Source organism: Corvus cornix, chromosome 4 (genome assembly GCF_000738735.6).
Source record: "Corvus cornix cornix isolate S_Up_H32 chromosome 4, ASM73873v5, whole genome shotgun sequence".
Lineage (NCBI taxonomy): Eukaryota > Metazoa > Chordata > Aves > Passeriformes > Corvidae > Corvus > Corvus cornix.
The window spans coordinates 12,016,164-12,041,231 of record NC_046334.1 but is presented as its reverse complement, the minus strand read 5'-3'; the positions used below and the strand labels follow the sequence as shown (position 1 = coordinate 12,041,231).

Here is a 25,068-nt window from a genome sequence, read left to right as displayed (position 1 = left end):
TTATTAATAAATGAAGACAATTTATTACTTCAAGTGTTAATGGTAAAAAAAATTCAGCACAGCTGTTGCATTTAAAAAAGTGAAACTACAATTAAGTACTATGTTCTAGTTCAATAAACAGATGAACCCAATGTTCTTTAAAATAGTTAAGCATTATACAGTACATCTTATGAAGACCCGTAAATTAAAGAACTACTTCTTAAATTTGGAGATTAAAAAAATTCTGCATTCACAGCTTTAGTTTCTTTTTTCTCCCACGCCCATCAGGAGTACCATCCATTTTGCGCTTCTGTGCCTGCAAGGTAAGATTTGATAGTGAGTTACTGTGATATAAAAAGGTTGTAAGCAAGCAATGTGTTTCAAAACAAAGCAGATGGAGAAGATTTACACTCTAGCAGCTTTAAAATGTGTTAAATTGCAGATGTGGCACATCTTTGCTTTTGTTTTTTATTCTCTGGAAAGAAAATAAATCTGGAAGAGCATGATTTCACAGAGGTAAAAAGTGTATAAAAGCAAATGTCATAAAGCTTCCTATTTATGAAAAGGTATTTAAAGGTTCTGTGAACAGGTCTAAGAAACTTAATAACCCATCACTATTAACCTTACTGATTTCTGCACATCTGCCAAGTAAGTTGTGCTTCTAAGGTTTTGCTACAACAGCTCTAGGCAATGACCTGAACAACAAATGGAGGTAAGAAAATGGGTAAAGCTGGTATTTTATTTACAAAACTGGCCGGCATATTAGCAATACTTCTAATTTAGTCAGCAAAGAGAATTGTCAAGCATCTGTGCTATTTTCCCAGTCTAGCTCTACAAGCCCATTTGTAAACACATCTGTGGCAATTTAGCAGATTATATAAATCAAAATGCCAAATACATCCCTGTACCTGTATAGGGTAAATCTATAGTGTACCAACCCAGTGATCCAAAACATAACAAGTTTATCTGCTCCAAAGCATGTGAGCTACACTTAAGAACCTTTTTTCCTTTATTTGACATCCACAACTGTACTAGCTGAACACCAACATGAACTTTAGGCAGCTTTTAACATTGCTCTCTTAAGTTGTCGTTGGTTTCAAATAACTTTAGATACCACTTGTCCTAGAGCTTTTTCACAGAAATGCTTTTTAAATCTTACTGAAGATGGTTTTGGTCCACGTTTCTTCTTTTCTGCCTTTTCCTTTTCTTCCAGTTCCATGTTTTCTCTTTCAATGAGAGTGATTAAAGTATTACACCTCCTTTGCAGCTCCTGCATTACACAACATATTCAATCAGTACCTTAGGCAGCCAATTACTGTAAAAATGCTCTTAGAATATTAAAAATGCTGGTGAGTAGGTAAGTGTTTCACTGGATCTTGTCAAGAGTAACAAAGAATGAAATGTTTCATGATACTTACTTACTGACTGGCTTCACAGGAATGGATTTGATCATGGATATTTGCTTTTTTAAAATGCATTTGTGTTTAATTCAGTTTTGAACTTCTCCTCCCATTTTAGTTTAACTGCATTTGCCACCCATACAGTTGCTGAAAAGCTATAAAAAGGTAAAGCCTTGTTCCCAATGCACCTACCTCAGCATTTCAGCAGCAACTTAATTAAATATTAATTTCATTTAATATTGTCATAGGCATTCATGAACAAAAAAGAGCAATATATATATACCATTGCAGTTCTGGACTTGAGAAACCAATCAAATCTGAATTGCGGCGAGTTTCGGATACATTGTCTTAATTCATCATAGACATTTTCTTTATCAAATCCTAGTTTGTGAAGCATACAGATTAGAAAGCGATCCTCCTCTTCAGTGTAATTCTTCCCTTTATTAGTACCATAGGATATTCTTAGTTGGTGGAAAGGGGCTTTATATCTCCCAATCTGAACAAAACAAATAAGACCACATAAAGCTAAGAAATAGGTCAGAATTAGCATGGACGTCTTTTGTATGAAAGCAATACATCACATGAAGACAGAAAACTGGATCTTTAAGGATCTCCCATGCTAAGTCACCACAAGAAAAGGACTGTAGGTTCAGGACAGTGCAGTTATCAAAGATATCTAAACTGGCAAATTCTGGTTTAGACAGTACACAGCTTTGTAATCTTTTGACTAATGGCAGTCTTTCACTACATTTGAAAACAGGTCAGGATTCAAAGGGCAACAATCCTTTTTAGCACAAATCCTCAGGAAATGGTAAAATCAGAGTGAGAGTGAAAAGGTACATGAGAGTTAGCACATGGTTCAGCTGCCTTCTGGTTTATTGAGTCCCACACTTATTCCCTAGAAGAGAACTAACTCAGCAAACCTGAAGAGGGGAGAAAATTCTGGTAAAATGTCTTAATTTACTACAAATCTCTTCACTACCAAATACTGCTTGGTGAAACACAGACAAGAACAAAAGCCTCCTCTGATGGGTAAGTCTAAGTGCTCTAAACAGATGTTGCTCTCTCATCTCTGTTTCTAGCTCCCTCCATCTCCTGCTATCTCTGTCTCTCTACCTACTCCCTCTATCCCTACCTGTTTCTACCTGTCTCCCTCTGTTTCTCTCTCTCTCCCCCCTTTTCTCTCTCCGTCTTTCTACCTCTCTCTCTCCCCCATCTCCTTCCCCATCTCTCTACCTCTCTCTCTCCCCCTCATCTCTTTACCCCTGTCTCTCCCACTCTCTCCATCTTCCTCCATTTCTCTCTCTCTCCATCCCTCTCTCTCTCCTATTTTCAGTTACATATATCCAGGAGGAGTTGTGCTCCTTCCTAAAGCCTGTACTATGTGGAGTTTGTTATACAGCACTCTGAACTGCATGCTATAATACAGAAGACTGTTACAAACGCCAGGGTACACCGTAACTCAGGCTTCTGTGGGATGGAAAAGCCACAGGAAGCATTTGCTGAGCGTTATGCAAAGAGGCCAATGTCATGCCCAAGGTATCTTCATACATCAGCAGCACTGACCAGACACAGGTCCTGCATCTCCCCTCACTGGCACCAGGAAGCAAAGCAGGAAACAAAGCAAACTCACCTTCGTATCAAGAGCCTTTTTTATGCTGATTCGTCTCTGAATTCTGGCTTCTCCTCTTTCAATCTGAGCCATGATTTTCTCTATGTCTTGGAGTTCATTGCATCTTTCCCAGAACACAGCTAAGAAAAGAACAACCGGTTAGTTTCTTATCGTGCATTGTAGAAGTCAGAGGTTTTACCTTAAAAAAGGATGTTAGCTGTTCCTTGCTTTTACCAGAGCTTACTGCTGTGTAACAACAGACATGCATTTAGCTGATAAGGAACCTTCCCTTCCTGCTACCATGTGCTGCAGTATTATAAATGCTGTTTTAAGGCAGATAGATATAGGAATCTTTAGTTTAAATGAGGTGCAATACTGGTCAGAAAGATTTTTGTGTGTCAGTTTCCTTCTCATAGGAAAAAAAGCTTCTTCAAATGGAAATTGATGTAACAGAATACAGTTTTACCAAGAGAAGCAAGAGGGCAACTGAGTGGCCGAAGACAAGGAAGTGCCTAAAAGACAATTAGGTGTTTAAAGGGCTTTTGTAGAAGAGTTTTTCACATTTTCAAGCTGCTCTATACCTTTAGAAATGTAGTGCCAGGACCTTGTAGCTACACTACAGTGGAAAACATTTCCGGGACATGAAAGGTAAGTAGCCGAGTGGACTCAGGTTACAAAAACCAGTGGTGACTGTATGTTCAGTCATGATGTGTTTACTGTGTTCTGTTCTCGAGGAGGAGGAAAAGGTTAACTACCGGTTAGTAAATACAAGGAAAAGGGAAATCTCTCCAGCTAAGCACTGTTTCTCAGCATTTCGTTTTGCAAAAAATTAACAAGAACTGAAGACCCAGTTAGCTTTAGGATACAGTAAAGTAGCTCAGCAAGAGTTTACATGTGCATTTTAGTACAGTCTTAATTATGCAGGCACTAAAGATGGTAAAAGCCAGATCAGCAGATCCAAAATCCATCTGTATAATTTACCCCGAAAACCTTGAATAGCAGTGTAAGAAATTCTCAGCAGTTGCCATGCTCACAGGCAGCTCAAACAAGGCAAGCAGAGTTAGATACTCTCAGAACTGAGTACAGAATCAAGTTACCTGAATACTCAATTACTTCCTCTGGGGTTTTTCCTTCAACTTCTCGTGCTATATTTTCAATGTCATCACGGCCCCACTTCTCATTGGCTTTGATGAACTGGTTGAAATCTCTCTTATTCCAGTTAGTGAAGCCCTGTACAGCAATCAAGAGGAAACATTGCACAGAGGTCAGGATTTGTCAATCTTCAAATTTGATTCAACAGGTTTCTTTAAATTGCCTGTAACACTTCTGTCATTCCACAGTGTCAAACCTTTTCTTTCTCCGCAGTTTAATTTAGTAGAAAAACTGTTTTTATACTACAGTCACTATAGTCTCTCCATCTAAATATTGCATAATGATTAGCACTAGTTCTCTAGTTACCTAGTAATTTCTGGTAAGTTTTCAGCTGATAAATTAATCCCTCCTCCTAATATTCTCTGCATGGGATCACTTTCTAAGAAAAAAAATTGTTTAAGTGAAGCAAGCAGTGTCTACAACAGCTTTTGTTTTGTCAAAAAGTCCCCCCAGGTGCCTCACAGACACCGTCAGCCATTGGTCACTCTCCCTCATGAGGACACTCAGCAGGTACACAAGTAGCACTGCTGAAGTTATGAGCTACCAAAGTAGGTTCATTTCATATTACCAATAATTTTTACAAGTAGTTGGAAGTAGCAAGTTCTGCCAGTCATGTTGTGACTTAGTCACAGCTTACTGGACTGTACTGATTCCTGACTTCTGTGATTCTGGTGTCTCCACAGTGAGCTGTTCCAGCTCATTACTATGCAAGCAAGAAATCCTGTCCTGTAATTTTTCCCCTGCCAAAATACAATGTGTAAATACAATATCCAAATAAGGCATATCAGGCATTCACCTGTTTTAAATTATTCAACTATACATGCTTGCTGATTATGTACCTATTCAGCTCATACCCTCTTTTAAGGAGGGGCACTATCTACTACCAGGTATAGTTTAGGAAAACTGACCATTCAGACTCCAGGATTCACTTCCACATGGGTGTGAAACTGAGGCAGAAGATAAGCATTAAATAATGTGGAATGAAGCACGCCCAGCTCTGCAGCCAGTCTGCAAGGTCCCACAGCCTACAGCCAATCCAAGTGCACTAATTTGGTTAATGTTCTTAACCGATATCCAGACCTATGACAAACCTAATGCTAGAACTCTCTTCAGTCAGAACGAAAATTTGCAGATTTGTTAACTACAGCACATGTGAATCAGTGACCAAGAAATGTTCCCATAACACTGTAAAACACAAAACAAGCTTCAGCTGATTTCAGTCTCACTGAAGACCCAACAATACCTGGGTTAGAAGCTTCTCTTTTTCTTCTAGTTCTTCATCATTAAGAGGTTCAGCCTCATCAATCTTAAGCTGCTCTTCCTTTTGTGCTTGGGATGCATTTGGGAGATCAGGATTACGAGGTACCTGAAAGGTTTTGCACTTTGTAAAACTGAATTAACTTCTCAGAAATAATTGCTAATTGTCACTTTTTTGTTAATATGAACTACTAATTTCTTCAGCTGAACATTATTTTATTCAATTTCAATTATTGTGAAAGGCTGGAAAAGTACATAATCTCCTACTGTTGCAGTAAACTGTTCCAATGTGTGAATTTAAGAGAATCACCTAGAAGGGACTGGACCTTAAAGATCACCTCATTTCCAATGCCCTGCCATGGGCAGGGACACCGTCCACTTAGACCAGGCTGCTCAAAGCCTTGTCCAACCTGGCCTTGGACACTTCCAGGGATGGGACATCCACAGCTTCTCTGGGCAACCTGTGCCAGTGCCTCACCACACTCACAGTGAAGAATTTCTTCCCAATATCCCATCTAAACCTGCCCTCTGTCAGTTTAAAGCCATTCCGTTGTAAAAAGTCCCTCTCCAGCTTTCCTGTAAGCCCCCTTTAGGTACTGAAAGGCTGCAATCAGGTCATCCCAGAGCCTTTTCTTCTCCAGACTGAAAAACCCCAACTCTCAGCCTTTCCTCTTAACAGAGGTGCTCCATCCCTCTAGTGAAGGAAATTCTTCAGTTACCTTGTAACCAATTGTTTTCCTGTAGTAGAGAATCTCTTTTTCCAATAGTTCAAACAGGCGAGGAGGAAAGAACTGGAAGTCCTGTACATTTGGCTGTTTTGGAGGCCGTGGAGCCTGAAACACAAAGCTTGCATGTGGCTCCCTTTTGCATCCAGAATCTGCTTCCTTGTAAGAACTGATTTAAGTTTATGAGCAAACAAAAAGCTTTATTGTTACAAAAATGTACCGTCTTAACTTGGGGGGGGAGGGGAAAAGTCACACCATGCAAGAGACAATGACCACCACAAAGAATTCTGAAAGTAAAAGACCAGTGAGAGAAGGGGAAGAGAGGTCTTTTGGGAAGAGGAGGAGGAGGTGGCTGGGGAAAAAGTCACACATGTTTAAAGCATCAATAGGTAAGGAAAATTTACAGCTGCTGAAGTAAAAACCAGAAAAAACTTATCTTACCCTCCTAACATCTTACAAGTTTCATCCTGTTCTTACTTTTTTCTCACAGAAGTTTGTCTCCAGTAATTTGGAAATTTTTTCTAACTTTAAATAGTCTCTCCACTTTATAAAAATGAACAGAGCAGTTTTTATGACTAAAGACCAATTTTTTGCTTACAGTTTTAGCCATCTACCATGCACATTTCAACAATTTATTTCTTTTAATTAGTCAACTCACCTTGGGTGCTTTTGGTTCACTGACTCGAAGAGCCTCTCTGAAGTAAGCATCCACAGCATAATTGGCTTTTCTTTCTCTTTTAGGTGGTTCAATCCACTCTGTAAATGCCAACTATAAAAAACAAAACCCACCACCCCAAAAACCAAAAATTAAGTCTTGCAAAATCATGATGATTTTGCAAGCTACAAATTTTATATAAAATTAGATCTACATCTACTTCATTATGTTATAAATGTTTTTATTTAAAATATTATCATAGATGACACTGTATTTTACCCAATACCTCTTAAATAAATATGATTAAAACATGCAATTTAGTGCATTCCTCCGAAAGAAACTTAAAACATTACCTTCTGTTTTTCTCTGTAGTCTTCCCCTTCAAAATTATACACGCTAGATTCAGTATCCATAGTAAAATTCCTAAGGGAGCTTTCACCCATCTTTGAAAGTTTTTCGTTCATTTCCGCAGTCTTGGACGGGGGATACAGAAAAGAACAGTAGCCATTTGGATGGTACTTCATTATTTAACATCTCATTCCCAGATAGAACGGGAGCCATTTTGGAAGGCACGTCATTATTAAACACCTCATTCCCAGAAAGGAGCCACTCTGCAAGGTACTTCATTTTAAAACATCCCATTGCCAGAAAGAAGAGGAGCCATTCTAGAAGGTACTTGACTATAAAACATCTTATTAACAACATCAGAAAAAACAAACATGATTGTGCAACACGAAAACCCTCCACAGCAAAACCCCTTTTCTCTCCAGCTTGGAACTGAGGTATCATCCAGAGACACACTATCTTGCCATCACATGTAAATCTACATGTGGGCTTCCCCTTTCCAAACCTTCTCACCTTCTTTGCCCCTCTTTCCAAAATGTGATCAATATCTTCATCTGTAATCTCACTGTCCTTTGAGGCAAACACATGTGTTGCTCCATGTCTGATCATTTGCAGCATTTCATCCTTTCCAAGTTTATTCAGGTTTTGATCCACCAATCTTCCTAAAGATAAAAACACTCGAGGATAGCAACTAACTAAAGAGTTTATGTTATGGAAGGGCAACACGTGATTTTTCTCCTCCTTGTATTTCCACATACAAGCTATGTATTACTGATTCCAAGCAAGTCAACCAACTTTTCTCCATCTATTAGAAAAAGGAAAGACATTCATTTTCCCGGTTTAAAGAAGAAGCTGAGTGCTTTAAAAAAACAAATCTGACTTTATCCACTTGTATGCATCTATCGCTAGGGAGGTAAGCAAAAAGTTAGCGAGGAAATACCTACTTCTACAGTAAAATAAATTTTCAAGTGGATGAGGCCTTTGCACCCTCTTTTCAGAGTTCAGCTGAGGCAAAAGCAACATTCCCACTGGTTCTTACTGGCTGATTCCACCATGGTTTACAATGGGAAAAGAGAATTGCATCCTAGACAGGAAGTGCCTTCATATACTTGCCTTGCTGGATGACTATGGAATCCAGGCGCAGTTTCATTTCCGCACGCTCCACTATCCTTTCCTCCACTGTATTGTCTGTAATAAACCTGAACACCCGGACAGTCTTGGTCTGGCCAATTCTGTGTGCTCGATCCTGGCCGAAACAGTGACAAAAAGTTCAGTACTTGTCTTCCAGCATGACTCCATAATTAGGCTTAAGATTTTCTTTATTTCCAGCACACTAATTTACAAAACAGGTTACTTAAATGTTTACAGCTATCCACGGCTACCCAAAACATTACATTTTTATCTACTTTGCAAGTTTTGGGGTTTTTTGTCAGTAACATCGACAATGAGTCTGTCTCTATGTATCGTGGCTAAAAAATAGCAAGTTTTGGAGTTTTTTGTTAAATCACACAAGGGAGAAGACTTGGATGCACCTGACCTTAAGCAACCTTCTGTAAAAGCAAAGAATAAAGAAATCATCTTTGTACTGACCAAAACCTGCCTTTCTCAAAATCCTACAGTTGTACCATGAGTAGTTCACGAAAAATACAATACCCTGCCTCTCATGACTAGGAAACATGAACCACTGTGAGAATCAGTATGCTCAAAATACACCTGTAGTGGCAGCTGGTCCTGTCTCACTTGAGCTTCTACACACCAGTTCCATCGTTATTTGAAGTAATTTTTGCTAGAGTATTTGAGACCCTACAGGTTAACTGAAGTCATTAAAGAGATTTCCAAGACTTGTCACTGAAAGGCCTCGTTTGTCAAAAAAAAAAACACTGGCAGTTTTTAAATAGCTTTGCTTTCTTAGGTGGTCACTAATGTCCTTGACATGTTTCCAGGATGGAGATGCATGCACATCTACTTTAAAAAAAATTAAAGATAGTTGCTAAAAGGAGATCCGTCAGTTACCATCACCATAGAAGCAGTTTTTGAAAAGTTTAATTCAACTTTTCTGTATTTCATTTTCAAGATCTCAGGAAAAACAGTGTAAACACGTTCACCTCCACTCCCTGCAATTGTAAAACTTTAAAGCTTTATAGTTTTGGGACTAACAACCTAGATTTATTTCATTTTCACTTAAACAAGTAGGCTATTTTCATTAAATAATACTAAGAGGTGTAGCATACACCCAGCATTTCCCACTGCATAAAACATTTTATAACCCAAATATGAGTAAGGCCTAATGGAAACACAGTAGAAGCTGCACTTGAACTGAAAATTGGTCTTACAAATCCTACTCCTGGTGCTAAAATGGGAAAATACCAATTTATTTTGGAAGTACGCATTTCTAGCAACGTTCTCTGAGAAAGAAAAGAAAAATGAAGTTTCCATCTGGAATTTTACCATAGCCTGGAGGTCTACTTGTGGATTCCAGTCTGAATCATAGAGAATTACAACATCAGCAGTAGCCAGATTGATTCCAAGACCTCCTGCCCGTGTACTCAACATGAACACAAATTTTGAGCTGTCAGGATCGTTGAATGCATTAATGGAAGCCTAAATAAATGAGAAGAATGTATCAGTTGAACTAAATGTTTTACAAGTAGTATTTTTAAATACAACCCTTAAAATTGTGAATACCTGTCGTTCATTGTGAGGAGTTTGTCCATCCAGTCTGCAATATTCATAATTCCTCCACATACAGTAATCTTCCAAGATATCTAGGACTCTTGTCATCTGACTGAAGATTAGAACCCTTGAGCCTGTTTGGGTAAAAAGGTTTCTTATGCTTTCACCAAAACTTAAGATTTAACAAACTGCAAGTCTGCACTACCAGAAAAGGAAGGAGGGCAGTTCCATGTACTAAGAAGAAAAGTAGTTTGAATTTCAGACCCCAAACTACCATGCAGGGCTGCAGCTGCTGCTGTGACAGCATGTCCAAGCCATGTTTGTCTTACTCTGATATGTCACTGTCTAGTTAATGGCTGCCTTTTCCCTTTTGTTTTGTGTTGTACTCCTGAACAAAATGTTCCCAGACACAACAGAGTAAGATGGTAATACAAATACAAAAACATCATTGAGTATAAAGAATAAAATTTTGACGTATTTGTTTGGTTTGGATTTAAGATCTCCAGAAACAAAGTGAATTCTTCTTAAAGACTTGTCAGTTTACTTACCTGCCAAGAACAACTTAAAAAAAAAAAGAGAAAAGTAAATGTTCAGTAATTTATGCATACATACACAACCATTTCCAGTCTACTGGAGAAATTTAAGTAAAACACAGGATATAACAAAGTTTCTACATCCTTTTGTCCTTTAGACTCAAGGGCTAATACTGAACTCTTTTGCTTAAGATGATAATTTGATTTGAGACCAGGCCAGTATTAATTACAACACTTCATCAATAAGCCTGATAGCAGAAAGAAACCAAGATCAAAAAAAGCACAGTAGCCACTGAATTGTTTGGTTTTTAATCTTGAGTTATATGGCCACAGCTGCTTGGATGATACCTAGATACAAAGTACACGTTACTTTTATGTTACTGAAGGCCGAGGTTTGGATGTGGTTTTGTTTTGCTGCAAAGTGTCCCCACTCACAAACTTACCTCCAACTCCTTTAGCAAAGCTACTTCAGTAACTTCAAAAAATAATGAGTTAAAAATTTATTCCAGAGTCAAAAACTCTGTGGCAAGTGAGTTTTATAGTAATCCATTTCAAAGCTTTGTCCCTACTATCAAATAACTTTAAAACAACTCAAGAGTTCCTCCATGTCCTCCTCAGGCGCTGCTCAAAATCACATCCAGCAAGAAACGCCGACATTTCACAAAGGATTTGACTTTAACCCTGCATGAGGACTCTGAATCTGAGATGGTCCTTCATGGCAAATCAAAGGTGTGGCTAAAATACTACATGATTTTATTTCAAATAGCTAATAAGACTAGGAAAGAAAACCTAAAGCCCCAATCAAATGATATTTCTGTGGTCTCAGCTGGGATAAAAAAAAAGGAAAAAAATAAAACACTTCAGCACAAAAAGCCATAATGGACTACCGATTCAAGCACGTATCATACTAGAAACCAACAATAATCCTGGCTAAAGTCTGCTGGTTTTTGCTCAGGATACACAGAAACATCACCTAACCAAAAAGCTCTCAAAACAAGACATGTACCTTGTTCTTTCAATTTAGGTAGCAATTTGTCCAGAACTACCATTTTGCCACTGTTGGTGACCAAATGCATGTCTGTTGTGTAAGGTGGGCCAGGTTCTGCTCCATCAAAGAGGTAAGGGTGATTGCAGCATTTCCGCAGCTGCATCAGGATGTTCAACAGTCTCATCTTGTCCAGCTTCCCAGCCGAGTTCAGGATATCTATGTCCTTCATCAAGATTCGGGTATACCTACAGCAAAGAAAGGAAAAAACCTTCTGGTCACTAAAATGAAGTTGGTCTGTTTTTAAGCAGCAAATGTTGTCAAAATCTCACCCTCCCCTCATTTTATCAGGTAAATCTTCTTGACATGCATGGTTCTGTCATCATAGCAGTGTCACAAAGAAATAGGCATAAACTGGGAGTACATCAGAGAGAATTAAACCAAGTTCCACACAACCTTCAAGTCACAGACAGCACATTCCTTCCGAGCCTTAACCACAGCCCAGTCAAGCATGTGCATTAATTACCATTCTCGCTGCATTTTGCTGAGGCCCACATAAATTTTAACTTCCTTCTTTGGAGGCAAGCTTTTCTCCACATCAGCCTTGATGCGACGGAGAAGGAATGGTCGTAGCACCTGGAAGAGGTTCGTCATGAAATGCATTTTGGAAACTGAAACACTCAGCAGGTCAATAGACAAAACATAGAGCAGATATTCTCTATCACAGATACCAGATCTATTATTAGACAATCTGAGAAAGCAACCTATATGGAGAGATTACTTGCTGTACATGGGATATACATGTGCTTTCTCTGGAAGACTCAAAGATTAGGTCAAAATCATCTTTCATATGGTTCTGTGTCCTTTGACTTAATTTTACTTGACTGAAAATTTCTGGAATAATCTCTTTTATCCTAACAGTCTATCATAAGCATTAGAAGAATTGTTTAGGATTTAACTTAGGTAAAAGTAACACTTGTACAAAAGGCAGAAGGACTCACCATATGAAGGCGCTCCACCAGTTTTTGATCCCCTAGACAGTTGTTTGTATCAAACCATGAATCAAAATCCTGTATCAACAAAATCATCAGTTTGTCAGAGCCTTCCTTTCAAGGTGCAATGGCATCACAATGGTGAACAAACACAACTCTTGTATAGCCAGTAAGTAAAAGAACAAATGACCCTATTTGGACTATTTTTATGAAAAGCTCTGTAACACAAACATTTCTAACTGTCAATCTATCATTTATCAGTAACTGACATCCCTAACTATATATATCCAGGTCTATTTTCAAATCTGGAAAACCAGCAAAATTAATTTGATTAGCAGAAATGAAGACTTACTTCAGCTGAGTTAAAGACATCTGGCAAAAGGAAGTTTAGAAGGGCCCAGAGTTCATGTAAGTTGTTCTGAAGTGGAGTTCCAGTTAATAGCAGCCGGTTGGTAGTCTTGAATTCCCTCACAATTTCTGATAACTGAAGGACATTGAGACATGAGCAAATATAAAAACATTACTAGTCCCCACACCACCACCTAATAACTCACACAAATCTCTTTCTCAGTGTAAAATAAATTACCTTTGATTTTTCATTTTTAATCCTGTGGGCTTCATCTATAACAAGGTATCTCCAGTTGAACTTTTTGAATACTGACTTCTCTTTGATAAGCATTTCATATGATGTTACACAGACATCCCATTCTCCAGGCAACAACACATCTCTCACAAAGGCAGCCTAGATAACAAAGTGACAGCTAGTTACTGAGGCTTTGTCAAATTAAAGCAAAAAGAACACAGTAGCACTGTTACAGTTTCCTATTTTAAGTCTCATGAGGTTTTGTTGGTCTACACAGTGTCCTGCCTTCATAAAAGGAGAAGCAAATCTTTGAACAAGAAATTATGAACAAGAAATTATGAAGCAATAGCTGGGGAACACACACATGAATTCTAAGCTGGTTATATCCCAACTAGGCAGCATTGTAGATCTTAAACCACTACAAATCCAAGTAATATCCTTCCCAGGGAAAGAATGGGAAAGAACAGCAAGATCACATGCTGGATTTCCACTACAAATCCAAGTAATATCCTCCCCAGGGAAAGAATGGGAAAGAACAGCAAGATCACATGCTGGATTTACACAGGAATACACAGGAAAAACCACCACATCCAAACTTACTCTCTGGTCTTTGTCACCGATCAAACAAACTGCTCGAAGTGTTGGTACCCATCTCTTGAACTCATTCATCCAGTTCTGCAGAGTGGACTTAGGAACTAACACCATGTGAGGTCCAGGAATGTTTCTGTAGTGTTTCATGTAGCCAAGAAGAGAAATTGTTTGCAGTGTCTTCCCAAGACCCTGTAAGACACATTAATGTGTTAGAAAAAAGAAAACCTCTCAGAAAACACCTTTAAGAAAACCCAAGAGTGAGCTCCGAGTACAGCATGGAAGGCACAGCAGCCTGAACAAATGAGGGAGATACAAAAAGGGTTATCAAAGGCTTGGATGGCTTCCTGCATTTCATTAAAACAAAGTAGCAAGAGTAACATTTTCAAACCTTGGACTATAAAGTTAGAATTTTGCCTTACCTTTCAAGTAAGACACCTTGTTAAAAGTACAAGGAAGCATTATTTCCTAAAACTTTGTTTTGTAGACCATGGTGTACGCAGGTTATTTAGAGGTCAAATTTTACAAATTGGATTTAGGTGTTCTCTTAAACTTGAAATAAAGTGAATAATGAAATTTTAATTTATTCAATTAATTATGCATTAATATTAATGACGCCATCACCATAATATTATATATTATTAGTGCTTTATAATAGTAAATAAGTTCTTAATTCATTTTTAAAAGGAGGCTTCCACAGGCCAGCAATGACATCAGTTCCTGTGAGGAGAGAACCAAACAAGTGTAAAAAACTGCATATGTCAAAGAATAAAACAAATACTGAGCTTCTGGTAAAACATGGTGTCTTCAACATATAATTTTAACTAAAACAAAACTGAGGAAAACCTGAAAAATCAGATAATTCCTATAATTTAAGTAATTAAAAATATTATTCAAATTCACAGGAATTAAAAACCCTAAACACCATCAGCAGAAGTCATATTTTGTTCTAAAATTTGAGTCTTTGTCTTCAAAGACTACCAAAATCCACCTGGTACAAGATGTGGAAAAGTGCTTATAAGCTGTGTGAAAAGCATTAATAACTTCAAAACAATAAATACCTAAAAATAAACCAAAAATATTTAATAATATTTGATCTCTTCAACACAAGATGGATTTTGGAATACCACAAATCCAAGGACTCAAAGCTTCCCAAGTGTTTTCATTAAAACAAGCCTGCTCCACTTAGCCAAAAAAAAATCCTCTATTCGTAAGCATGCATGTTTAAGAAAATCCTTGATGTATTTAAAAGTGAAGCATGTTACTAAACAGTAATTTAAACTCCTTTGTCTCTAACTTATCTTTAAGTTTTATAATACAGAAATTACAAGATATGGGAAATGCAATACGCTGAAATTAATTTGATTTTAGATTTTTGTTTCTTCTTTTCTACTCTGTATGAAAAAGAGATACATCTAAACTTATTAAGGGGACAAAAACATCTGCCTATGAAACTACTACAATTTCTTCTGCATTCATCCCTTGTCTTTTGAGGGAAAAGATTAAAAACAGAAGCAAAAGCTACTATGGCCAGTGCCAACTGAAATGCCCATGGTCATGGTGTATGAGAAATTTTAACACAGCTCCCTAGCAACATCTATCTTTGCACTGTTTTTCCCAGAAAATTCCCACTGGTGTAGCTGTTCTGTGGAGATTACTCCATATAGGATACTCATATCCTGCCATCTACATGTGGCCCTAGCAACAGGAAGTGTTTCCACATTTGCTGCTCTTTTCATATATGACACTCTACTCACAAGGGCAGCTTGAGAATACCATAACACAACACCTGCAGTTTAGAGAGAAAGAAAAGAGGACGTATCATTTTGTGGAACAACTCCCCTCCACCAGCTTCATGTTCCTAAAGGTTGACAGATTCCCTTTCCATATGTCTATTTTTGAAATCTGCCTGCACAATTTATTAAAAGTGAGATACCTTTGACATTTTTAAAATTAGTGACTTTAAACACATAAGAAAAATAAGATTTAGCAAATTATGTATTGCATTTTGTGTTATTAAAACTCCCATATATATATATACACACAGCTAGACTAAAATGGCGTTGTACTGCATGTGTTCTTAAGTGATCCTAAACATGGGCTCTGTGCATACCATTTCATCTGCCAGGATGCCATTGATGCCATTTTCATACAGAGAAATGAGCCAGTTCAGTCCTCGGATCTGGTAATCACGCAGCTTTCCCCATTTCACATCTAAAAGACATCAAAGAATAGACTAAAAGATATACAAAAACTGAGGAAAGAGTTTCACCACCTCTTGTCTGCTAATTGACAGTGATTACCAAAGCTACAGAACAACATCAAGTAATAAATTCATGTAATAAATTCAAGGACAATGCAGAGTGGAGACAGCAACATGCTAATTTTGTTTCTGCAAGCTGCTGCAACAGCTTTGTTTTCTGCAAGAACCCAAAGCACATGGAAATTCTAACTCTATCACCACTGTCCAAATCAGAACACAGTCAAGCATTAAAGCAGAATACTGAATTCCATTAAATGAACTGGAAGCTGTTAGGTGATGTTAATTATACCAGAACATAGGTGAGATATGTAAAAATTATAAGATGACAGACTTAATAACTCTTTTCTATTAACTGAAATATAGCAACTGGATTTCTAAGGGACAAGACGCACTGGACCATCCTGCTAGCCTAACTGAAAATAAGCAGTTCCTCAATAATACATTTTGTACCATTAGATTGATGCTGGATATTTCCCCCCCACCCCTCCTGTCCCGCCAAATTATTTCATCATCCTTGTGGAACATGAAAATCAAGTTCATTCTAAACATTTTGAAGAAAAAGAAGAGGCGCAAGAAAAAAAAAAAAAGAAAACACACATGATGGAGATTCTTCAAATCGAGTGCAGACATTCGTTGTCTTGGAGCTTTCTGTTAACAGCTCCTCGTCCTCTTCCTGCTCTGTTCTACGGTGCCGATAGCTGGAAAAGTCCAAGAAAGTAGTGTCTGGATAAACTGAAAAGACATCAGCTTGCTGCGAAATAAATCTAATGTACATTAATGGATATATTGCAATACAGAATGCAAACACCCAAAGAAATTTCTAGCAAGATTCTTCATTAGAATTCATGTTCAGCAGGCTCAAATATCAGCCCAAAGTGACTGGAAAGGGATCAATGTGTGCACCAGTACTGGCCTTTAACTGTAAGACAGGGAACAACACTGCATTTAAGTTCTGCTGCAGCTGCCAAACACTGGAGCCCTACAAGCTGCAATGAAGGCAATCCAAATTTCTAGACTTACAATTTTCAAGCTGCTGCAAGGTGTTGCATACTGACGTTCTTCACAAGCTCTTAAAATTTAGACGGCTGCTTTACTTTTCTGCCCCTGCTTTTTTTCATGCTGGAAAGCTTTAGCATCAACACAAATCTCTTGTAACTCCTTGAATTCTTAAGCAACCCTCAACTTACAGGTAGGCAGTTGAAAAAAAAGCATACACACTGACAAAGGACAAAAAACTTAGCAAGTTTAACTTCCACTTTTAAAGTACAATAAAATCTTAATTATAGTACAAGTTGGCCTATGTGTCATCACTCACTCGCCAGCTGACAGTAAATTCTGTTTCTCGTCCTTCTTTATTCGTGGACGTCCAGGTTTCATTTTTAAAGGTGAAGTTGGAGTTTTCTGAGCAGCAGGCTGAATGAAATGAGCAAAGAGCTCAGTCTGCTTCAACAGATACTCAAATCTGTTTGCTCTGTCTGTTTGCTGGTGACAAGGGAAAATTAAGTGGAACAAGTGTGAGACATTCCAGTATGTATTCATTCAAAAGAAAAAGCAAACAAATACTTTTAAAATATAGATTCACATTACTTTATACACATCACTACAACACCAAAGAAGAGATGAGTAACATCAATATACCTGCTGCTGACAGACTCAATACTTTTTTGGGGCCAAGGCTCACCTTTGCTATGCAGCAAGATCAAAGCTGCAAGACAGATCTGTGCCAAGACTGAAATCTGACTTCGGCACAAAGATTGCACAGGTCTCACTAAATAAGAGTCCCCTTAACAACTTTCTCCAATCAAAAGTGATAGTCCCGCTCCCAAAAATTTCCCCCACCTATCACACAAGAGATTCTTCATTGTACTCATTCATCTCTCACCAAACTGGCAACGACTGCTCCCTACTGCACCGGTGACCTGCCTGCTCAGTGAGATACAGAACCTCCCTGGGCTGTCAGATAAGCAACAGAGCTGGCATCAGAGGGCAGTGAGGGCAGAGCAGCTCATAGCCACAAGCCAGAACATCTATTTCAGTAGCACAGACCTTAGATATGCCCAGCCTAACTCATCAGGCTACCCCCTTTGATAGGAGTTGCTGCTTCTGCTGCACAAGAAAGATTACAGCAGACAGTATTAGTATTGAAAGGTTCAGCTTCTTAGAGACAGGTTCCATTTGGAATCAACACACCTTGCCAAGGCCACACCAAAACTTTGAACAGACAAACAAGCCAAAAACAGCTCCAAGGCTAACAGTAACCACTCTGACATTCTGCCAGCTATCACAGCACAACCTGGTATTTAGCAACTTGCAGCACAGCTACAGGAAGTCAGCTTTCTTAGTAAAAAGGAACATATGTTCCAGGGTTCTGCAAGAGGAATTGCAGCTCTGTGAGTGTTTTCCTCCTTAGAGCAAATAGATCCTGCACTATGGAAGAGACAGGAAGACAAAGTGTTAGAGAATAAAGAGACCACGAAAGAGACCTTGATGTACCACAGAGGACTCAGACTCACTCTAAGTGTGTTTTAAGCTTGAACGACACAGCTACAATCCACATCCACTAAAAGTAAGTTTTCCTGTCTATTCTTCATAGGTTTTGTTTGCTTACTTTGCAAGAGTTTCTGAGGTTTAAACTAGGTAAGATCTCACTACTATCCATATTGCACACCCTTATTTTTAAGTCCTTTTTTTACTGGCTGTACAAAAGAGAAGTAGAAGAAATGCAAACTGCATTGCAGAAGGTTTCTTGTTCTAAAATTTTAGTGAGGAATCTTCTGCAAGTTTTGGCTCTGCACACACATCTCCACACTTGCTTTAACTGCACTTAAGGATGTTCCTTTAAGGGACTAACAAACATTATCTGTGCCTTTTAGACAGGACACAGAAAAGAACAGGCTGTACTCTGCAACCCTGAGCTATCCCTATACCAACAGAGACACTTTTCCCATTTCCTTTTTCAGCGCATCTCTAAAACACAATTGCCCTTGTTATTGTGTCTGTCTAGAGACTAAAGGAGACAATTCCAAGTTCACTTCCTTCAGTGTGCCAGAAAGTAGCACAAAGAAACATGCAGAAGATGACTGGGTTATTTTCAGTGGCAAGAAACACAGGAAGCAGCAAATTATAAGAATCAGTTTCACTTTCCTATGAAGAAATTCCACATGGAGTCACAGACACTGGAATTACAAACAGGAAGAAAGGCAAACAGGGAGGAAGAGAGAGAGAAACTGTGATGAGATGGTGAGGAATGGGCGACTCCATCTCTTACATTGTAAAAACTAAAAAGACCCTATATTATTAAAAAAAAAAAAAAGGAAAATAGCAAATTTTCTCCTTTCTAACCTGTGAAGCACAGAATCACTCCCATCTTCAAAAACCTGAGGTCTCTAATTAAAGCTTCACAAAGACATTCCTAGACAACCTTTCCATTTCTGACTGAGAAGCTGAATGCTCAACTCTTTATAATCCCTCTTGCCTACAGGATGGACTGCTCTACAGGTAACTTTAAAATGCTGGAAAGGAGAAGGGTCCAAGGAGCGTTTTTCTGGAATTTTTTTTTTGTTTCAAGCTACTTAAATATTTTTTAATACCTAGACAAAGCTTTAGAAATCCAGTTAAGATATTTCAAACAAGCAAACGGAAACTCAAATCTATTTTAAATAAGTGCATAAGTACTGAATAGCTGTACATAGTCCTAAATATTACATACCATTTTCTCTTCATACGTAGGATCTGTTTCCTGGATTTCTTTTTGTTTCGCCAGAGATGCATCATCAAAAGACTCCTGAGGTGAAAAAAATTAAAAAGAAGTATTTCTGAAAAAGAGAAGATACCCATGTGAAGGAGAATAAGCTTGTTTCACATTGTATCAAAGCAGCAAAAGCTGGCTGTGGCACCTGATGTGGATAGATAGTAGTCAGCTCTCTATTATAATTTCCTATACAATTACCTGGAGATGGATCAAAGATCCCTGCCACAGGGTGAGGGACAGAGCTGAGTCTCTGTAATCCGATTTAGCTCCATCATTAAAGCAGCACATCAACGTGAATGAGGGAGACAGCTGTGGTCCAGGAGCTCAGCATGCCACCTCCAGGGTGCTGAGCCAACCCCTCCTGAAGCTGGCTCTGGGCAGACTATGAGAGCACCAGCTCCAGGCCTGAGGCGAGGGTAAATTCAAGGTTTTTGCCAGATTGCCCTGGTCCCTCATCATTCTGCATCAAAGGAACAAATCTAAGCAAGGACTGCAGTTTTGTCCTGAAAGCTGAGGAAGAACTTAGGAAACAGTATTTTTCCCCTATGTAGTTTACTAAATCAAATAATGTTTATTGCCCATGGTACTACTAACAACAGAAAAACCAGCTGGCTGGGAGAGGGCAGTCCTCCCTCATTCTCTTCCTGCCAAATCCTTAACATACTGCCTTCAATTACTCTTTCAGATCAGGGCTTTTTTATCCTTGTCTCTTCTGTCATTAGGTTAACTCTTTCCACATAATCTCCCATATGTATTTTTATCTTCTGTTGCTAAAACTAAAAGCAGTGAGATGATCCTTCCCTGATAAACAATGCTAAGGTAACATTACAAAATAACTCTTAAAGGATGAGAAAATGAAACAAATGAAATGCTTTCAAGTGTTTATTAACCATCTGTTTAACTGAGCCAAGTAAGAATGGAGCTAAATTCAATCTTTACTGGCCAATACAGAACAAAGAAACAGCAAAAGTAAGAATCAAATGAAACAAAGGCTGGCAAGAAACGGGATGTTTGTCGGTGGGTATTTCCTCACAAACCTCTGGCAGGTGAGACATGTATAAACAGAAAAATCCTAACACAAATGTTTCATTCAGTCAAAATATAAAGAACTGAGCATAAGAAGTTATGGCTAAAGCTCTTCTGAAGTCATAACCAAATCCTCTTACTCATCCCTCACTGGACTGAGCCAACACCCATCGAGCACAAGCAGAGGACCGTTGGAACTTCTGTTCGAACTTCCCCTTTCTCCTGCACCGCCAAACCTGGAAAGTGGAGCAGCACGGCCATCAAAGCTCATCATCTGCTGTGCAGATGACAAAGCCCTGCAGTTTAGCTGGAGACCAGGGAAAGCAGTCTTTCCGATGCTCACGACTATCAAGAAGGCATTCCAACTTCACTGTATGCCAGGAAATCCCTTCTCAAGGTAAAAAAAGAACTTGGCAGCACAGAGAGCCCTCGCACACAGGCGCCTCGAGAGCACGGGTTTCTCAGCCTCCACACGCTAAACTCCAGCCCGGAATTGCCCTATTTCTGCAGGTTCGAGCAAGAATTATTTCCCACAGTGCTTTGGCTACTTGCTCATCCGAAAAACATGGCAATTGCAAATTTATTTAGATCAAGTAGGTTGGACAGCCCAGCGTGACCCAGAGTACAAAACACCCAGCGCTGAAAGCAGGACCGACCAGTTTCCTGCTATCATTAAAGAAACAATGCTGCGATAGAATTAGCATCTCCAGGCAATCACTTCCAACCCCTTGAAATTTCTGGAATATACGCACCTGTTGCCAAAACAACCCCTCCACCAACCCTCACACCGTCTTTCGCCCCCCAACAACAACAACAACAAAAAGGAAAAAAAAAAAAAAAAAAAAAAAAAAAAGAAAAAAGAGAAAAGTTTTGAAGCACTTCAGCAGAAGAGCATAGCTCGTGCTTTTTAGACGCCGGGCTGGCTCGCTGCTGGAGCAGGAAGCGCAAAGGCTGGGCAGGGTCTCGGGGAGCCAGGAGCGGAGGGAAAGCCTGCGGGTGCGCGGGGGGCTCCGCCGCCCCGTTTGGAAAACAAATACGCGGCGTGACCCGGCCGCAGCGCCTCCTTCCCCGTGTCCCGGCGGCAGGAAGAGCACGACTCCCGGGCCCCCTGCGCGGCGAGGAGGGGGCGCGGAGGGATGGGACCCCCCCCAGACACCCCCACCCCACCGGGCCGCGCTCCCGGCGGGAGGGAGGGCAGAAGAGACGGCGGCGGAGGCGGAGCGCGGCCCGGCTTTGCCAGGTGCGGCCCCGCGGCCGCTCCTCCATTGTCTCCCGCGGCCCCACGCGGCCCGGGGTGTCCCACCTGCCGCCGGGGAGTGGGGGGCCCCGCCGGCCCAAGCCGACTCACCTCCATCTTGATGTCGCCCCCGGCCAGGCCGGCGGCGCAGGGCGGCCCCGTCCCCACGGCCTCGCCGGTGGTGGCGCCCGGTGGCAGCGGCGGCGCGGGCGGCTCGTCCGGCTGCGGCGGGCGGCTGCCCGGCGGACATGATCCCCGCCGCGAGGAAACGGCGCTCCGCCGAGGCTCGGGCTGGCGGCCGGCGGGCTGCGGGCAGGGGCGGGCGGCAGCCGGAATCCCGGCGGAGGAGGAGGAAGAGGCGGCGGCGGCCTGCGGATCCCGGTTCCCGGAGCGCGGCCGGCGGAGGGAACGAGGCCCGGCCCGGCCCGTCCCGGCGGGAGCCGCCAACCAGCGCGCAAGTCGCGCCGCGAGCCCGCGCTCGCGAGACTTCCCCCCTCGCGCGGCGGGGACGGCGGGGAGCGAGCAGCGTGCGCCGCCGCCGCTGGGGGCGCTGTGGGGCCCGCGCGATCCGCACGCGGAGCGCCCGGGAAGCAGCCGTCTGGGATCTGCCGGGACCCCACCGAGCCCGCGGCGGCTGCTGAGGCCGGGCAGGGGGCGGAAGTCGTCTCTGTAACTGCGGGGTCCTCACATCCCCGTGACTCAGGGCCGTACAGGAGAGATCAGGTCAAGCCTGGGCAGGCATCAGGTTTCATACCCTGCGTAAGATCACAGCGTATCCTGAGTTGGAAGGTCATCGAGTTCAACTCCTGGCCTTGCACAGGACATCCTGAAGAGTCACACCCTGTGCCTGAGAGCATCGTCCAAACACTTCTTGAGCTCTGTCAGGCTGCTGCTGTGACCACTCCCCTGAGTAGCCTGTTCCAGTGCCCAGCCTCCCTCTGGGGGGAAGAACTTTTTCCTGACATCCAGCCTAAACCTCCCCAGTACAACTTCAGGCCATTGCCTCGGGGTCCTGTCACTTTCACCACAGAGAAGAGATCAGTGCCTGGCCCTCCTCTTCCCCTCACGAGCAAGCTGTAACTGCGATGAGGTCTCCCCTCAGTCTCCTCCAGGCTGAACAGAACAAGTCACCTCAGCTGCTCCTCATACAGCTTCCCCTCAGGGACCTTCACCATCTTCAATCCCCTCCAGGAAGGGCTCAGGAATCAGCCGAGGAGGCGAAGCCATGCTCTGGGTGAAGCCCAGCAGCAGCCCTGCTGTGCCACCTCATGGCTCCGGCACCTCCAGGTGGAAGCAGCAGTGGTGCGTGATTAAAGCAGGTGTCAGCAATGTGCTGTACAGCAAGTTACTGATGAGGAAGTTTCAGGTTGCTGCATGGGTTCCTCACCTCTCCATGAGTTCTGGGTAGAGGGGCTTGAGCAGTCACGAAAAGGGTGTCACAGAGCCACCCTCTCACGTCCCCTTGCTCAGGTTGATGGAGCCAGACCAAGTTTGTAGGTACAGAAGTACAGTTTTGTAACCACCTGAATACAACACAGTGTCTGCTCCCAGCTCGAAGCATCATGGGCGGCAGCCCCCTGCTTTGGGATGTGATTGAGCAGATCGACACCTGCACTGCCTTTGCTTACAGAGGAGTGCACCTCCTCACTGATAACCTGCCAGGTGCCACCTACCAGAGCATGCATCCCAGAACCCGAGAGTGCACAGAATGGGAAGAAACTGAGCAGGAAAGTCTGCTTAAGAGCACTACTATTGCACTCCAGGTGCTAACAGAGGCTGTCCAAAGGGCCAGACCTGAGCTAATCAGAATCAAAAGTCTCCTGACTGGTTCACAGTGTGGACAGTCAGGTTCTCCACATCATCCAAATTGCTCTATACATCTTCTCCTGCAGATTTGTCACACCTGTAGGTATTCCAGCAATATTCACAAGTGCTGTCAGTGTAGATGTAGCCACTGAGTGCACTCCACTGTTTGTGAAGCTGCATCTTCCACATCCTGAGAAACCACTGTAACCTGGAAGGTAGCAGCAAAAGAGACCATCTCCATGATGATTATTACAACATTCATTCCATTGTCTTTTATTACAGACATCCTTTAATATTTTTTTGAAGTTAAAATTACTAGCTTTGACATTTCCAAAAGACTGTGTCACTTTGTTTCTGCTGGAACTACTCAGAAGAATAAATTCCCAGAAAATCTCAATTTTCCTAGAATAGGATTTCTCAGCTCATCACAAATTTACTGACACATTTTCCCACTCCTTGTTGTCATCTTTTATCACAGATGAAAACCCAGTCCCTGAGCTTTGCTAAACCCTTTTCTCTCCATTCAGGGACACAGCTTGAACTTTTAAATACATGCAGCAGCATATTATACTTAACTGTGTCAATTTAGCCACCTATACTCTTCCATCATAGTCTTGTGTCCACCTGATGTGCCTCAGCTCCTGCCCCCTCTCCCAGAGCTGCTCCAGATAATGCAGTGCTCTCCGTGTGGTGAGGAGTGTAGATCAGGGTGGGAAGGGAGCTACACTCCCCCCTTTCCCATTTTTCATTCTTTTGCCTCTCCTGCAAAGCACACAAACAAAACCACACATGGAGAATCAGTGGTAAAGGAAAATGGGGTAGAAGGCCCTTGGGAAGAAGTCAGGTATTTGAGAAGAATGGTGAGGATATTTCAGCACCTTTGACACCATCTCTTATAATCAGACTAAAATTGACAGGTAGGAGCTGGTTTGATGGAGCAGGGAGAAAAGCACAACCTCTGTCCAAATCTCACTGATCCTTGGCCATCCAGCAAAATAAAGCAGCACCATGCCAGGGGGTGGGGGTGTTGAGATATTTGTCTGCTTGGTATCAGAAAAGGTGAACATTCATCTCTTCTTCAACAGGCAAAATAATTGAAAAAATAAATCTTGCCAAAAGTTAAAAGACAAAAGGCTCTGGATTTCTTTTTGAATTTTTTGAAATCCTGAAAGCAGAGCAGAAGACTATGCAAACCGCCCCCCCCCCCCCCCCCCCAGAAAACCAAAACAAAACCCCACCCAACAACAACAACCAAACCAAACCAAACCACCCCCCCCGAAAAAAATCCCAACCAAAGCAGGAAAGAGGACTTTCCGAGTTAACATGAAAATGTTCATGAACACACAAAATCATTATGACAGTCCATACAGAGCCCAAATATGAAGACCTTAAATTGAAAGCAGCCAGTGGCATAAAGAAGTTCATGACAAAGGTTACTGAAGCACTGAACATCAACATATGGTCAAACACACAATACAGCTAGAAAACCCCCCTCAGCCAGTACAA

At 41.3% G+C, this 25,068-nt stretch overlaps 1 protein-coding gene across 1 annotated transcript; it reads right to left on the bottom strand.

The window, feature by feature from the left end:
• Nucleotides 1-23,151, bottom strand: SMARCA5 (SWI/SNF related, matrix associated, actin dependent regulator of chromatin, subfamily a, member 5). The gene is made up of 25 exons (XM_039550929.1): nucleotides 23,144-23,151; nucleotides 21,868-22,429; nucleotides 19,452-19,526; nucleotides 17,058-17,224; nucleotides 16,340-16,440; nucleotides 15,593-15,693; nucleotides 13,492-13,671; nucleotides 12,895-13,050; nucleotides 12,661-12,792; nucleotides 12,318-12,386; nucleotides 11,843-11,952; nucleotides 11,338-11,564; nucleotides 9,811-9,932; nucleotides 9,574-9,726; nucleotides 8,239-8,371; nucleotides 7,639-7,787; nucleotides 7,134-7,253; nucleotides 6,784-6,894; nucleotides 6,120-6,233; nucleotides 5,387-5,509; nucleotides 4,089-4,221; nucleotides 3,013-3,131; nucleotides 1,663-1,875; nucleotides 1,139-1,249; nucleotides 1-295 (listed from the first exon to the last, which is right to left on the bottom strand). The coding sequence occupies exons 1-25, from the start codon at nucleotides 23,149-23,151 to the stop codon at nucleotides 230-232; spliced, it is 3,555 nt and encodes a 1,184-aa protein (XP_039406863.1). The 3' UTR covers nucleotides 1-229.
• Between the last annotated feature and the right edge of the window lie 1,917 nt (nucleotides 23,152-25,068).

Coding starts and splice junctions, on each gene's coding strand:
- SMARCA5 (XM_039550929.1), bottom strand. Junction 8,372..9,573: donor AAGTAGACCTCCAGGCTATG/GTAAAATTCCAG, acceptor TGTTTCGGCCAG/GATCGAGCACACAGAATTGG. Junction 3,132..4,088: donor GGAAGTAATTGAGTATTCAG/GTAACTTGATTC, acceptor TTCTTTTCTTAG/CTGTGTTCTGGGAAAGATGC.